The sequence below is a fragment of the Arachis ipaensis genome, chromosome B09 (assembly GCF_000816755.2).
Source record: "Arachis ipaensis cultivar K30076 chromosome B09, Araip1.1, whole genome shotgun sequence".
NCBI lineage: Eukaryota > Viridiplantae > Streptophyta > Magnoliopsida > Fabales > Fabaceae > Arachis > Arachis ipaensis.
In genome coordinates, this window is record NC_029793.2 from 111624509 (window position 1) to 111639654 (window position 15146).

A 15146-nucleotide genomic window follows, 5' to 3' on the forward strand; every position below is an offset into this window, starting at 1 on the left:
AATTTTCGAATCCCAACATATATTTGTACACAGTTTTATACAAAATATTTTATAGCGATCCAATACATAACCATAGCACCGGATTAGGGCAGCATCTGTTTTTTCATAAACTACGATATAGTAGTTTATGCATTGTGAAATTTCTTCAAAAACCGCTATACTCTTTAGCGGTTTTTACATGGCACAAATTTTAACATAATCCACGGTACCCTATAGCGGATTACGTGCAAATTATAAACCGTTATATCCTGTAAGAGTTTACATAGATTAAAAAAAGTACAAACATATATCCTGTTTCAAAAAGTTGTAATTGCGTAAATTCAAAATCAATTTGATTTATTTATATAACTTACTCTTTAATTATCATACTAAATGATAAAAAGAATATGCTACGCTTTTAAAGTATGTCTTAAATATAAATGTGGATCACACATTTTAAACGTGTCCATTAAAACTCTATTGTCACGTGATACAAGAGTAAAGTAAAAAATATGTTAAATTACTTTATTAGTCGTCAACTTTAAATTTGTAATCACATCCTTACCGTTTTAAATTGTTTAATTTAACAGAATTCGCTGAGGAATATTCGCTAATAATGCGAGATGGATAAAAATATTATTTTAATGTTTACTGTTAAAAATAATTTAATTATAGATTTAAAACTTTATAAATTTAAAATTGATATAAACACCCCATTAAAAATTTTCAAAATATAAGAACCTAATTATAAATTTGAAAAAATTATAAAGATTAATAGAATAATTTAACTTATAAAATATGGCCAAAGATATGAACAAATATCACTGTCATAAAAGTTTGTGTTAGTTAGTGATTTTTTACCACACTTTTAATACATGACTAAAAAAGGGATGGCTATAGAATAAATTTTTTCTAGTAGTCTTTTGGAGATGTAACTAAAGGCTTCTTTTTTTTCTTTTTATATAATGGATTGCAAGTAATTGTACGGATAGATATCAGAAAGATTTGGCAAAAGACCTTAATGATAGAAACAATGATAATTATGTAGCCATGATGCTGAGGCAAATGTCAGTAGATAAAGAGGATAAAATTGAGGGGTCGCACTAATGTACAAATCAAAATTCATACAGATATACAGATTTTTTTTCACTTTGTTTCACATGTTGACATGTGTTGGTCCTATGTTGTAGTATGCAGCTGGCTCAGAGGAGGTGGCGGGAGCTCATGGGAGGTACGATGGAGCCGGCTTGGTGGGGTGAAGTTGAACGGGGTTCTGAACGTCCCACGTTTCGTTGGTTAGAGGCTCGCGACATGGACCTTGTTTGGGGAGGAAAAAAAAAGGATGGAACCTATCACTTGCGTCTTCGCTTCGATAGTGTCATAACATCGAACGAAATCTCTAGGTTCAGTGAGGAGGACCGTCGTCGCTGGTGTTATTCCTACCGCTCCTACCAGTGGCGCGCGAGATAAGCCCGTGGTCAAAGTCGTCTGAGGCGGTGAAGGTGCTGGCCCACTGCGCCAAGCCCCAGTTTCGTCGTGGTAGGTGTGGAGTGGGGGACCACCGATTCGTCATCGTGGTAGGTAAGGAGCTGCCTGGTCCCTTTCCTCATTCATCCTCCGTAGTTGTAATTTAATAATGGGCACTTGTATAGCATTATCTGGAATGTAAATGGTGTCTTTTTCTTTATTCTATGATTGTATATGTGTGAAAATATAGTGGATATAAGATTATTTATGATAAGTAATATGTTGATGTTGCGGTAATTAAATTTGGAATCGAATTGTAAGATTCAAAAAATATGTTTGAGGAGGCAAAGAAAAGAAGGAACAAGTACTGTAATTAGGAGAGGAACAAGTATAGAGAGTTAAGTTTGGTCTTCTGCATGATGATTCTTGGTTTTGAAAATGGTTATTATTATGGGAACTAACTAGATGGTAGGCAGGATAATGAAGCTTAGATTTTTTGTTTCATATAGGACATGCCATGTATGGGAATTACGATGAAGCTTGTATAGGAGGTATAGTAAGACGTTGAAATGTCAGTGATATTGTAATACATGTTATTGGTTAAAGTTTTTTAATTCCTGTGATTATTAGGTGGAGAGGGTGTTTCAACCTTTCGTGTATAGTTGTGCTGAGAACCCTTTTGTGCCTAAGATGGGGTTTAGCTTGTTAGTCTTTCTATGGAAGTTAGCTAAGAAAAGTTACAATTGTTGAGCTTTGGTTAGGGGGGTAACACCTTGTTGAACCTTGTTTTGCATTGAACGCAGAAATAGTTGAATTAAGTTTACTCAGTTAAGTAAGATAGTTGATGGTAGCTAATTTGTTGATGGTTTAGTTATGCCCATAATTTTTTGTTTGTTCTTGTGAATGTGTTGATAAATTCATCAGTTATTAATGTTGTACTTAATTGCGATGAGTTGCTGTTCATCAAAGCGAAATAGTGGTTGCTGAATTCTCTCTTAAAGTAGATTCAATGCAGTGGTTCTATGCCTTATTTGTGGAAGTGAATATTCCCTCCGTCGTGATATTTGTGGTACATGCTTTTATTGTATATCTTCTGTGATTATGAGTTGCATTTCTTTGGATTGTATGGATTCAGGGTAGAACGTCGCACAGCGTTGGTCGATGGAGTTCAACCGTATGTTCGACATTGAAGGTCAAAACTCTGATGCAGGCAGTTCAGATGATTGTTCCGGACATTATCTTGGTACTGACAACGAATACGATGACGTGGAGGGCTTTGAGCCCCGAGGTGGTCCCGAAGCAGGGGAAAAAAGTGTCGGGGATGCTAACAATTGCAGGGGGTCTAGCGGTGCAAATGACGTGGCAGGCGGTGCCCCAAGCTGGCAAGTCTTGGTGGATGACTTCTTGGGTAAAGAGTTTGCAACGGAGGAGGATGCTTATGCTGCGTACAAGGAGTTTGCCAAATTTAGGGGTTTTGGAGTCCGAAAGGGAGATGTAGCTCGGGTTAACGGGGTTTTGGTCAGAAGAGACTTTTTTTGCCATCGACAAGGGACAAGACATCCTAAGCATTATGACCGTCCTGAGCGAGTAAGGGAGGAGAGGCTTGAGAGCCAGATGGATTGTAAGGAAAAGTTGAAGATTTACTATGATATGCAACACAACGTGTGGAAGGTGAGAACCATCATGGACGATCACAACCACGAGCTTGCCCCGGCAATGTTCACATATCTCCTTCCAAGTCACCGAAAGATGAGTGACGGCAACAAGGCATAGGTGGATAGTTTCAAGCATTTTGGGATCGCAACTTCGAAAATAATGGCTTACATGGCTGGGCAGTCTGGTGTATGGCATGCTTCGATTTACAAAACGGGATTTGTATAATTATGTGCAGGGGCAAAGGGTTGCGCGAATATGCGATTGTGATGCAGCCATTGTTATTAAAATTGGACCGGACCAGTCGGTTCGACCGAAAAACCGGTGAACCAGACCCTATACCGGTCCGGTCCAATAGTTGGACCATATAAGACAACGAATCGGTACGAACCGGTCAAATTCAGATTGAACCGTTGAAAACCGGTCAAACTCGATGAAGACCGGTTCGACCAAACCAATACAAATTGGAAATTTGTTCAAAATGCTAAAGATGGTTTCAAGCAGTTTGGGATCGCAACTTCGAAAATAATAGCTTACATGGTTGGGCAGTCTGGTGGGTATGGCATGCTTCGATTTACGAAATGGGATTTGTATAATTATGTACATGGGCAAAGGGTTGTGCGAATATGTGATAGTGATGCAGCCATTGTTATTAAAACCGGACTGGATCGACCAACTGGTAAACCGGACCCTATACTGGTCTGTCCGATATTTGGACTGTGTAAGGCAACGAACCGGTACAAATCGGTCAAACTCAGATTGAACCGTTGAAAAACGGTCAAACCTGATGAAGACCGGTCCAACCAAACCGGTACAAATTGAAAATTTGTTCAAAATTCTAAAGGCAGGGTTCGAACCCCTTCATAAATAGAGGTGCCATTTATAGCCAATAGGCTATTGTACTCTTCATTATTATATATGCAAATTATAATATATATAAATATCTTTCATCAAATTACTTCTTTTTAACTATTTTTTATTTTTTATTTATATAGGACCGAGTCAACCGGATCAACCAGTGACTCATCGGTTGAACCAGTGACCCAGTGACCCAGTAACCTGACCGGTTTGATCACCGGTTCGGTTCTGACAACTATGGATGCAGCAGCAACTATCAGTTTCTTGGAGGGCAAGGCGAATGCGGACATGATGACGGTCGCACGCTACACACGGACTACGGATAATTGTTTGGGTAGCCTATTTTAGGCGGATGGTGAGATGATGTCAGATTATCAGGTCTTTGGTGATCTCTAGGCATTCGATTCCACGTATCATTCTAACAAGTACAAGAAGCCGTCGGTGGTTTTCTCTGATTCAAATAACCACAAACAGACATCCATATTCGGGTTTGCGCTACTGGAGGATGAAGAGGTTCAAACTTACCGGTGGGTGTTGTTGAACCTGCTGGATGTTATGGGACAGAAGAAGCCCTATGTAGTGGTGACGAATGGGGACAAGGCAATGCATGCTGCAATTGCGGAGGTGATGCCAGCCGCAACATATAGACTGTGCGGTTGGCACCTAGAGAAGAATTGCATCCAAAGGGTGAAGGATACGGAATTTCGCAAGGTTTTTAAGAAAGCTCTATATGCAAATTTTGAAATCAGCGACTTTGAGGAGTATTGGAAGACATCGGTTGATTCGCTTGGCCTACTTGATAATGGTTGGGTTCATAGCACATACGAAACTGGAGAAAGCTGGGCAATGGCCTACCTGAGGGGGACCTTCTGTGCGGGTTACATGACAGCTTCAAGATGTGAAGGGATAAATGATTTTATTAAGGGTTTTCTTAAATTAACTGATAGCATTTTAGAACTTGTACACAATTTAGACCAGGTTGTAAAAGACTACCAGAATAATGAAGTAACAGCCCAATTCTATTTCACATATTATACTCCGGTGCTAACGACCGGCCTTGATTCGACCGAGCTATTTGCATCAAAGGTGTATACACAAGCAGTTTTTAGAGAAGTAAAGAAACAGATTAAGGGTGTGGCGATGTTATTGTTTCGGGGCAGGGACAGCATTAGCACTACTAGTGTATACCAATTCTCAAAAATGGGAAAACCTAACAAAACACACAAGGTGTTGTATGATCCAAACGAGAAAAAGATTGAGTGTGAGTGTTCAATGTGGAACAGTGATGGAATTTTCTGTAGTCATATCTTTTGTGTGATGAAGTACGAGGGATTGGAACAAATCCTGGAGGGTCTTATTCTGAGCAGGTGGTGCAAGGATCCAAAGGATTGGAGGTCGAATCCCCCCCAAGTCACAGATGACCATCAAGGACACTTGCTTCGATATGGTCCCCTTAGTGGGTTAATGAGTTTGGTTGCCAAACTTGGTGCCGAAGATGCCGGCGGAGTTTGTTGTGGCTAGGGATGGGATCGCCAATCTTGCGGAGGTGCTTCAATGAAGAGCATATGACCGGGTCGGAAGCCAACTTGGTTTATCATCGCTGTCGGCGCTGAAGGACCCACTAGTTTAAAAAACAAAGGGGGCTCCGAGGAAGGGCAATGAACTAGAACCGGAACCGGGCAAGCAATGTGAGGTTCCAACAAAGTGACAACATTGTACAAGTTGTGGGGTTCCTGGTCATACGAAGAGGACATGCACGTGGCATCGGGATCATCGTGGTTCTGGCACTAAAGATGGAGCAGTCCCAGGTTGCGTGGAGTGTTCCTCTGATGTCGGAAGTGCACCGTCTGCAACTGTGAGGGATAAATTTGCTGGAAAATTTTAGGTTAGTGTGTGAGTTTTAACTTATTCTAAACTACCTATGTTGTGAGACTGTTACTGATGACACCAGACGAATACCAAAACATAACAGGATTATTTGCGTAGTGAAAAAATTGGTTAAGTTGGTTGAAAGGGAAGAGGTGAACAGACGCTGTATCGACGTCTGATATGAATACATAGGCAGTATTTTTCACTTTTGAAATATCGCAGGTGACAGAAAATAGAGTTGGATATTTGGGTTTAGGTAGCTTCCATATTTTTGTTCGAATGCGTGTAATGTCTGTTGTTTAGGGGTTATTTTCTTCTATCCTATGTCTCGCTGGGTTTGAGACAGGTCCCTTGGTGATGCATTAGCACGATGTGTTTGGTTTGTAATAGATGTTTCCTGATAGTTCACTTCCAATGCTGCATTGCATGCATAACAAATGGATTATGGATGCTTAATGATACGTGATGTGACTGTTGTATGTAGTAGTGGGATGGCATTGATGTCGACACCGACGAGGTAGGCCGCACCACTTCAACCCGTGCTGACGGTGCAGCACCTGCGTCCATTCATGGGTGTAGTCAAATGACTTGGAACCCCCTAATGGGTGTCAGGGGTGGGGGAGGGGGGCAACATCTTTCTCGGAGGGCAACACAACGAACAGTTCTTTGCTTCATAGGGTTGCTCGGGCCACAAAGAAGAGTCTCATGGAAACGTTGCCAGCCCAATGTCTAATCCAACAAGGCACACAAACGAAGAACTATTCGAGTAATGGCTTTCACAAGTAGCGTTGGAAAAACTCGTGATTTGTGTTAAGTTGAGTTATTTCCCCCTTTTTTATTTTTTGTATTGAGCTGCATGGATTGTTGGTGGACTGTGTTGTTTTTGTGGCCGTGAACAGAATGCCGTGGGAAGGCCATCATCCAACAGAAGGCATGGGTGGACATAGAAGTAGTAACAATGCCGGTGAGAAGAAATAGGCATGAGGTTGTTCGTTGTTTTGAATTCCTGTCTGGGTCTAGGTGTGGGAAAAATGTTTTAACAAGGGCATATTCACAACTAGAAGGTGTTCTGAAATTAGAGTAGGTTTCATGTGATTCCCATTTTGCCAATTTGACTTGAATTCAGCACCATGACAAGACTATGGTAAGTATTTTGTTGAGGTCGGATTTTTCTGATTAGGTTCAACGGACTCTAATTGGAATAGCTATTAGTGAGTTGGGGTTATAATGTTTCGGTGTAACTGTAACCACCACTTGTTCAGTGGCTAGTTCTAAGGTGATAAGTTGCGATTGTGAACCTTTGATGTCTGCCAGGACTATAACACCTTTATGTATAATAGACATGTCCATCTATTTGTGTTATGCTTAATGACCTATAATTGGTGCCTTAGTTGTAAGGTGTTTATTGCGTGAAACAAATAGAAACACATCCTGAAGCAGATACCAAGAACCATGATCTGCAGGGATGAATGTAGGTACAAAGGGTTACGGTCACGTTCCCCCAGTGTGGCTGGAATTTTTTTTGGAGTGCTATATAGTAACATTATTGATTTGGTAGCACTATGTAGTTAATTTTTTCCTACTATCATTGAAGCTTACTCATCAGCTTCAATTATATAGATAGAAATGGTGACACAAAATTCAAACGGATTTGTGACTCTAACCCTTAGAGAGAAACACACATGTTATGTTTGAGTTGTTAACTTTTATTTGTACATGATAAATGAATTGATAATTTGCAGCAACCTGTACATATGGTTACTGAATATCCTTGATGAACCGTGTAACTTTTTATATCTCTCATGATTTGTTCGTTATCAAGGTGATGACAATTGTGGTAACCTAGAGTATCACAATCCATACAAAATAACCCATGCATGAATTGAAAATTGCGATAGAAATTAGACAAAACTATTAAACATTGTTTTCCTTATAGGTGACAAGCAAATAATGTTGTCCTTTACAAACAACATAGCCATGTAATCTAATTTGTGTTGTCAACGTTCCAATAACTAGTTACAAGATGCCGAAAAATATTTACTTCCAAATTTGATGTCTATTTTATTGTTATTTAAATTTCCCTAAAGTAAAGTACTCATGCATGGTTGAAAACCTGTTGAAAAAACCACATGGGCTTAATAACCATAGAATAATATTTATCTTTGGTCGTGTTAGTTCTTAGTGGGCCAACATACGAACCCAAAAAAAAAAAAATCACAAACCAAGAGGAGCAAGTTTATTCCCTAGTTAATTTGTCTGAGACCCCAAGAGTGTAACAGCCAAAATAACTTGGGGTGAGTTACACATATCATATGAGTAAAAATAAGAAATTTACAACCTTGTTAGTTAGCAATATGCGATAATATGACATTCAGGAACTCCCGCGGTTTCCTTGTACATCCAAAAGGATACTTGATGCACGGAAACTTGTCTCTCAACAAATTTCTCTCGGCAAGTATACCGAATTGTCGTCAAGTAATAACTCACAAAAGAGTGAGGTCGAATCCCACAGAGATTAACGGATTAAGCAATCAATAGTTGATTAATTATCCTAGTCAGACGAATCAGATTAGAGTGATAAGCAACAAGGAAATGTAAATTGCATGAATGTAAAGGAAAAACGATAAAGTGCAGAAAAGTAAAATGGCAAGAAAAGTAAATGTAAGAACTAAAAATAAAATGAACACTGGGATCAAGAGATATTGCAATCCTCCAGATCGAGTTCATTCTCATCTCTTTCTCAATCAATGCATTCATTGATCTCCTTGGCAATCTTAAGTGATTGGATCCCAATTCCTTGGCAATCCAATCTCTCAAAGCTTGAACAATTTTCCAATTCCTTGATTTAATTGCTCATGGAAAGAGATGAAGTTTGGTCACTGATTTTACCACACACATTCATAGATTAAAGTATTGGTAAGATTAAATGTCACAATATCCATCCAACCCCCAACCTAATCCAATGTGAGAGAGTATTTCTAGCATGATTTCCTCATTCCTCTTCCAAGGTTCAGAGGAAATCCAAATATGAGCAATTTCTCTTCCAAGACAATTACCCAATTGGATGAAGATCGAAAGCTTGATAAACCACTATTTTATGGTTTATCTTGTGCTCAATTGAGTGATTTTTATCAACTCTTTACCCACTTATTCATACTATTTGCATGTTTTACAATTTCTTCCCAGAATTTGTGCTATGATTGGAAACATGCTTCTTTGGACTTATAATTTCTAATACTAATCCTCTCTTATTACCATCAGATGCCTTGATATGTGTGTTAAGTGATTTCAGAGATTACAGGGCACGAATGGCTCAGAGGATGGAAAGGAAGCATGCAAAAGTGGAAGGAATACAAGAAGCTGGAGAAATTGCTAAGCTGTCCAGCCTGATCTCTTCGCACTCAAACAGCTATAACTTTAGCTACAGAGGTCCAAATGATGCGGTTCCAGTTGCGTTGGAAAGCTAACGTCCGGGGCTTCGATTTGATATATAATATGTTATAGTTGCCCTGACGCTAGGCGACGCGACCGCGTGCTCCATGCGGCCACGTTGCAGTGACGAAAATCAGCGTGTTTGAATTCGCAACCAGCAAATTCTAGGCTGTTTCTGACCCAGTTTGCGGCTCAGAAAACACAGATTAGAGGCTATAAAGTGGGAGAATGCATCCATTCATAAAAAGAGCTCTCATATTTACAATTTTAGGAGTAGATGTAGTTTTTAGAGAGAGAGGTTCTCTCCTCTCTCTTAGGATTAGGATTTAGGATTTCTCTTAGTTTTAGGAGTGACTCTCAATCCCAGGTTTATTATTTTTATTTATTTTTCCAAATTAATTTATGAATTCTTCTATGTTACAGATTACTCTTTTGGATTAATGTTATTTGAGGTATTTCAGTTTAATATTACTTTCCTTTATTTATGTTACCATTATCCCCAATCTGAAGACATTTTTATTCCAGTAGATTTATTTTCCTTCTTTTGGTTTTGGTTAAGAAATCAGTAACTCAGGAGTCGTCAAACTCAAACATGCTTGACAATTGTTATCTTTGTTAATTTGGGGCTTCAATAATCCCAATCTTTTCTTAGGAAATAAATAGGATTCGAAGATCAACTTAATTAATCCCTTGATATTCCTTTATTTTAGTAAAGGTTAACGAAGAGGAATTAAGATTCAATTGTCATCATCTTTGATAAGGATAGCTAGGATAGGATCTCTTATTTCTTATACCTTGCCAAGAGATTTTATTATTATTATTATTATTTTTTACTTGCCATTCAACATACTGCTCCCTAATTTCTAAAACCCCTAATTTACAAACTCATAACCAATAATAAGAACATACCTCCCTGTAATTCCTTGAGAAGACGACCCGAGGTTTGAATACTCGGTTATCAATTTCAAAGGAGTTTGTTACTTGTGACAACCAAACGTTTGTATGAAAGGACTTTTGAAGGTTTAGAAACTATACTTGCAACGAGGATTTATCCGCAAATTTCTAGACCACGCAAAAGTTCCTCTCATCAAAATGGCGCCGTTGCCGGGAATCGCAAACGTGTGCCTTATTATTGGTTATTGTAAATATTTTATTTTTGCTTGTTTATTTGTTTTTATTTTTTATTTTTGTTTTTATTTTTGCTTTTTCTTAAGTTAAGAGGTTATTGGTTTTTATTTTAAAATTTTTATTTTATCTTGTCTTATTTCAAAAATCAAATTTCAAAATTTAAATTTAAAAATTTTCAAAATTCAAATTTAAAAATTTTCAAATTTCAAATTTCAAAAATTCAAAATTCAAAAATTTAAAATTCAAAATTTCAAAATTTAATTTTCAAATTCAAAATTTAAATAACCTTTTAATTTAAATTTGTTTTTATTTTTATTTTTTTTTAATTTTTATTTGATACTATGAACTCTCACCCCTTTAGCTATGAGTCTGGTTACAATTATGTTGCAGGAAGAAGAAATTACAATGAGAACAGGCATCAAGGTTGGAACAATCAAAGATGGGAGGAGCCACAAGGATTTGATCAACCCTCATGGCAACAACCACCTCCAATGGACTATCAACAACCACCACCATATACCTATGAACCCTTTCCTCAACATGACTTTGGACCACCATACTAACAAGCCCCTTTCCACCATTCACCTCTATATGACCCTAATCCACATCCACCATACCAACCACCTTATGAGCCAAATGAACCATACACAGAACCACCACCTTTCCAACACAACTACTCTCATGAACCACCACCTCAATATTCACCGTCTCCATATCATTATCAAGATGAACCACCTTCCTATTATGAACCCTCTCTCCCAACCAATGAATCCTCACATCCACCCCAACCTCCAATGGATGACAGACTTTGTGTTATTCTTCAAAGGCAAGAAAGGATGAATAAGAGTGTGCAAAATTTCGCGGTCGCCTTCGGCGAGTTAATAAATATAATAGCTTCCCAATATCTGAGCACTCAAAGAACTCCCATGGCTACATGTGGAGAATCAAAAGAAGAGCAAAGCATGAAGGAAACACTAGAAACTTCGGTGGACAATGAGGAACATGGCTTTGTATTGGAACAAGTGGAGGAAGCCATAATAGTTGCAGAGGAAGAAGTGGTTGAAGACTTAGGAGATGCAGAACCTCCATGGGAAAGTCCAGTTATAGAACCTCCTTCCAAGGCGATTGAAATTGACGTTGAGGAGGGTGTACAACCTCCAAAGCATATCACAGTTGAAGACTTGGAAGAGGTTGATCAAGAGATGGAGATTCAAGAAGAAGAAGCACAACCTCCCATGCCCTTGGAAAGCAATGAAGAGGAGATTGAATTGGAAGAAAGCTACCAAGAGGAAGAGGTTGAAATTGAAGAAGCTTGCAAAGAGGTGGTAATTATCAGAGAAGAGCACAAGGGAGTGGAGCTTGCAATTTCATTAAAAATACCCCCCCTAAGTTGCCATCATCCTTCACAACATTCAAGTGGGTAAAACTCATATCCCTTAGCTTTCTGATTCCACTTGAATATGGGCTACTGAAGACGGATGGTCAACTTAGAGCTCTTTGTGGCATTAAGAGTAAGAGGAAGATGGTCAGTGGTAAGAATTGTCCTGCAAGGTTCATTATGGTTGGAAGCTTTAAGTTTAAACGCAAGGGTTGGTGTAAAGCTCAATTGAATGGGTCTAGGAAGTTGTTTGGACGCTTCAGTGAGAATTCTAAAGCTGAACCACCCGGATGGAATCATGATAATCAACTTGAAGACGGGTGTAAAAGCAAGATTTGAGATCCTGGAATCTGTTCTGACATCCAACACCCCGGGAGCCTAAGAATCTGTTTGAAGCTGCTCAAAGGCTTTACGTGCCAAGTTTGGGATCCCGGAGGCTATTGGAATTACAAACATTGGTGGAGATTTCTGGATGAGTTCAAGCACAAGCCACCATAACAGGGAGCTCACCAAATGTCCAACTTAAGGACTTTAACTAAAAGTGCTAGGTGGGAGACAACCCACCATGGTATGATCGTTCCTTTTTCAATTTTAATTTTATTTAGTTTTGTTTGTTTTTGAATTTTATTTTATTTTATTGAACCTGGAATCATGCATAGCATTCACATTAAGCATTGCATTCTGCATTTTACAAAAAAAAAAAAAAAGATTTTCGCACGCGACGCGATAGCGTCGCCGACGCGTCCGCGTCGTATGTGCGTTTGGAAGAAAATGAGGTTGAACAGAGAGTCACGTGAAAGCGTGGCTGGAGGCGCGCTAATGGCACAAATTGATCCACGCGACCGCGTCGCTGATGCAGCCGCGTCATTTGCAAAATAGCTTCCCCACGCGTCCGCGTCACCCATGCGACCGCGTGGTCCTGTAAATCGACGTAACAAGGGTGTATGGCCGAAAGTTGAGCTGGAATTGGGCTGGACCCGTGCTTGCAGCACAAGCCCTGCCACGCGAACGCATCACCCACGCGTCCGCGTCATATTGGAAATAAGGCCACCCGCGTGATCGCGTCGACCACGCGACTGCGTCACCCTGGATTTTGGCAATACAAAGTTTCGAACAGAGAGTTGTGCAACCGCAAGGCTGCACTCGCGCCACTAGCACAAATCAAGTCACGCGATCGCGTGCCCCACGCGTCCGCGTCGTCTGACCTTATTGCGCACCACGCGACCGCGTTGACCACGCGACCGCGTCGCCAGCGTCACACAACCTATCCAGATTAGTGCCAATTTTCTTATCTTTTCTTCTCTAAGCCTAATTTCTTCTATCTTTTCTTCTTTCTTCTTTCTTTCTTACTTTATTTCTTTCCCTTCTCATTCTTCTTATCTTTTATTTTATTTTATTTATTTGTATACTTTCATTCATTGCATATTTTTATTTTTCTAAATTTATTATTTTACTATTGGTGTTCAAATGTTCTTATTCAACTGTTACATCTTTTCTGGTATTTTCTTGGTGCTTAATGACTTGTTTAATTCTGATTGAGTAATATTATTTAAATCAATGCCAATCTTTTATATCTGTATTACTTTTGCATTGACATGAATTTATATTATCTCTCCTTCCCCACTCTCTTCCATTGTTGTACATTTTTTACCACTGGCATGCCATGGCTTCTATTGTTTTCTCACTTGCATATTGTAGCTACCATGTAATTGAGACCCTTATCAATTGGCATTAACCCACCCATACTTCTTTTATTTTCTTATCTCTATTTCTGGGTTACTTTTCTTCCCTTTTTCTTTCAGGATGGCCACCCGGAAGAGAACCGGAAGACGTTTACATGGGGAGACAGGCAAGTCAATCTGCACAATCTATAGAGAAAAGCATCGGTTGAAGCCACCCGTCCACTTGCACATCTTAGCATGCACCGAGGACGGTGCAATCTTTAAGTGTGGGGAGGTCGATACCGATCTCCATGGGTTAGTAACTTTCTGTTTCAACACCAATGTTTAAATTTTCTTTGTTAAATTAGTTATTGCATTTGCATATTTGTTTGATTTTATGCATTTAGTTACTACTTGGTTAAAGTAATAAAATTTTTTTAAGACCCTATCTTTGAAAAATTTCACTAATTTAAATTGAAAAAAAAATTTATATTAAAACTTGTTTGAAGTTGTATGTGGAACATGGTTTTTGAGCCAAAGAACACACAACCTGTGAGATTTTGAGCTTATTTATATGGTTACATTATTTAACCATAAATATTTTATTCCTATGTGTTTCCTTCTCTATGATTGTAATCTATATTTTGTTCCAATCTATATGTCCATTATTTAGTATATTTACATGCTTGCACATGATTGAGGCCATTGTTTGATTTTAGCTCACTTATTCCAAATAAGCCTACCCTTTAAATCACCCTTGTCAGCCACTTTGAGCCTTTTAATCCCCATTTGTTCTATATTTTACCACATCACTAGCCTTAAGCGGAAAACAAATTAATTATCCCAATTGAATCTTTGGTTAGCTTAAGATAGAGATTGTGTATCAAATAAGTGTGGAAAAATTGTGGGAACATGGGTTGATAAGGGAACGTATCATGCTTTTAATTTATTTGAATATAGGAAATTTGGGAACCTACTCATGAAAAACCAAAATAGAAAAATAATGAAAAATTCATGTGCATTGATAAGTTATGTTTGCTTTTATGATTCAAAAAAAAAAAGAAAAGAAAAGAAAAGAAAAGAAAACGAGAAAAAGAAAAAAAAATATATAATATAAATAAATAAATAAGGGGACAAAATTACCCCAATGTTAAGTTAATGAAAAAATCAATGCACATGTGATAAATTAAAAAGAAAAATTGATACATGAGTATGTGATGTAAAAGTGGGAATTATGGGTAGCTAGGTATGATTTTAAAGTTATATAGAGTGTATGTATGTTAGGTGAGAGCTTAGGTTAATTAAAAATTCATATTATAGCTCACTTGGCCATACATATATCCTTACCTTTACCTCAACCCCATTACAAGCTTGAAAAGACCTCATGATGTTTGCATTGGTACATTAAATATTTGTTGATTGGTTAGATGAAGAACAAGGTTTAGAAAGCATGATTAGAGAATAGTAGAGTGATTGACCCTAGACACTTGAGAGACTAGAGTGATATACACTACCAGTAAGGGTTCAGTGCTTAATTCTATGTTCCCTGCTTTCATGAGCTATCTTCTTACAAGTTTACTTGTCTTTTATTGTATAATTTGAATTAGTGAAATCTGATTTATGTTTGTCTTGGAGAACTTATTTGTTTTTAACCAAGTAGGTAGAAACATTTTTGCATGTAGTTGCATTCATATAGGTAGGTTGCATTTCATACATTCTAT

General features: G+C 38.3%; 1 protein-coding gene across 1 annotated transcript; it reads left to right on the top strand.

Annotated features, from left to right (window-relative positions):
- On the top strand, positions 2608 to 5478 carry LOC107615800 (protein FAR1-RELATED SEQUENCE 5-like). Its single transcript, XM_016317829.1, has 4 exons — positions 2608 to 3117; positions 3338 to 3406; positions 3604 to 3798; positions 4354 to 5478. The coding sequence occupies exons 1-4, from the start codon at positions 2608 to 2610 to the stop codon at positions 5476 to 5478; spliced, it is 1899 nt and encodes a 632-aa protein (XP_016173315.1).

Coding starts and splice junctions, on each gene's coding strand:
- LOC107615800 (XM_016317829.1), top strand. CDS start 2,608: ATGGAGTTCAACCGTATGTTCGACATTGAAGGTCAAAACTCTGATGCA. Junction 3,118..3,337: donor TGCAACACAACGTGTGGAAG/GTGAGAACCATC, acceptor AATTATGTGCAG/GGGCAAAGGGTTGCGCGAAT. Junction 3,799..4,353: donor GTAAACCGGACCCTATACTG/GTCTGTCCGATA, acceptor GGTGATCTCTAG/GCATTCGATTCCACGTATCA.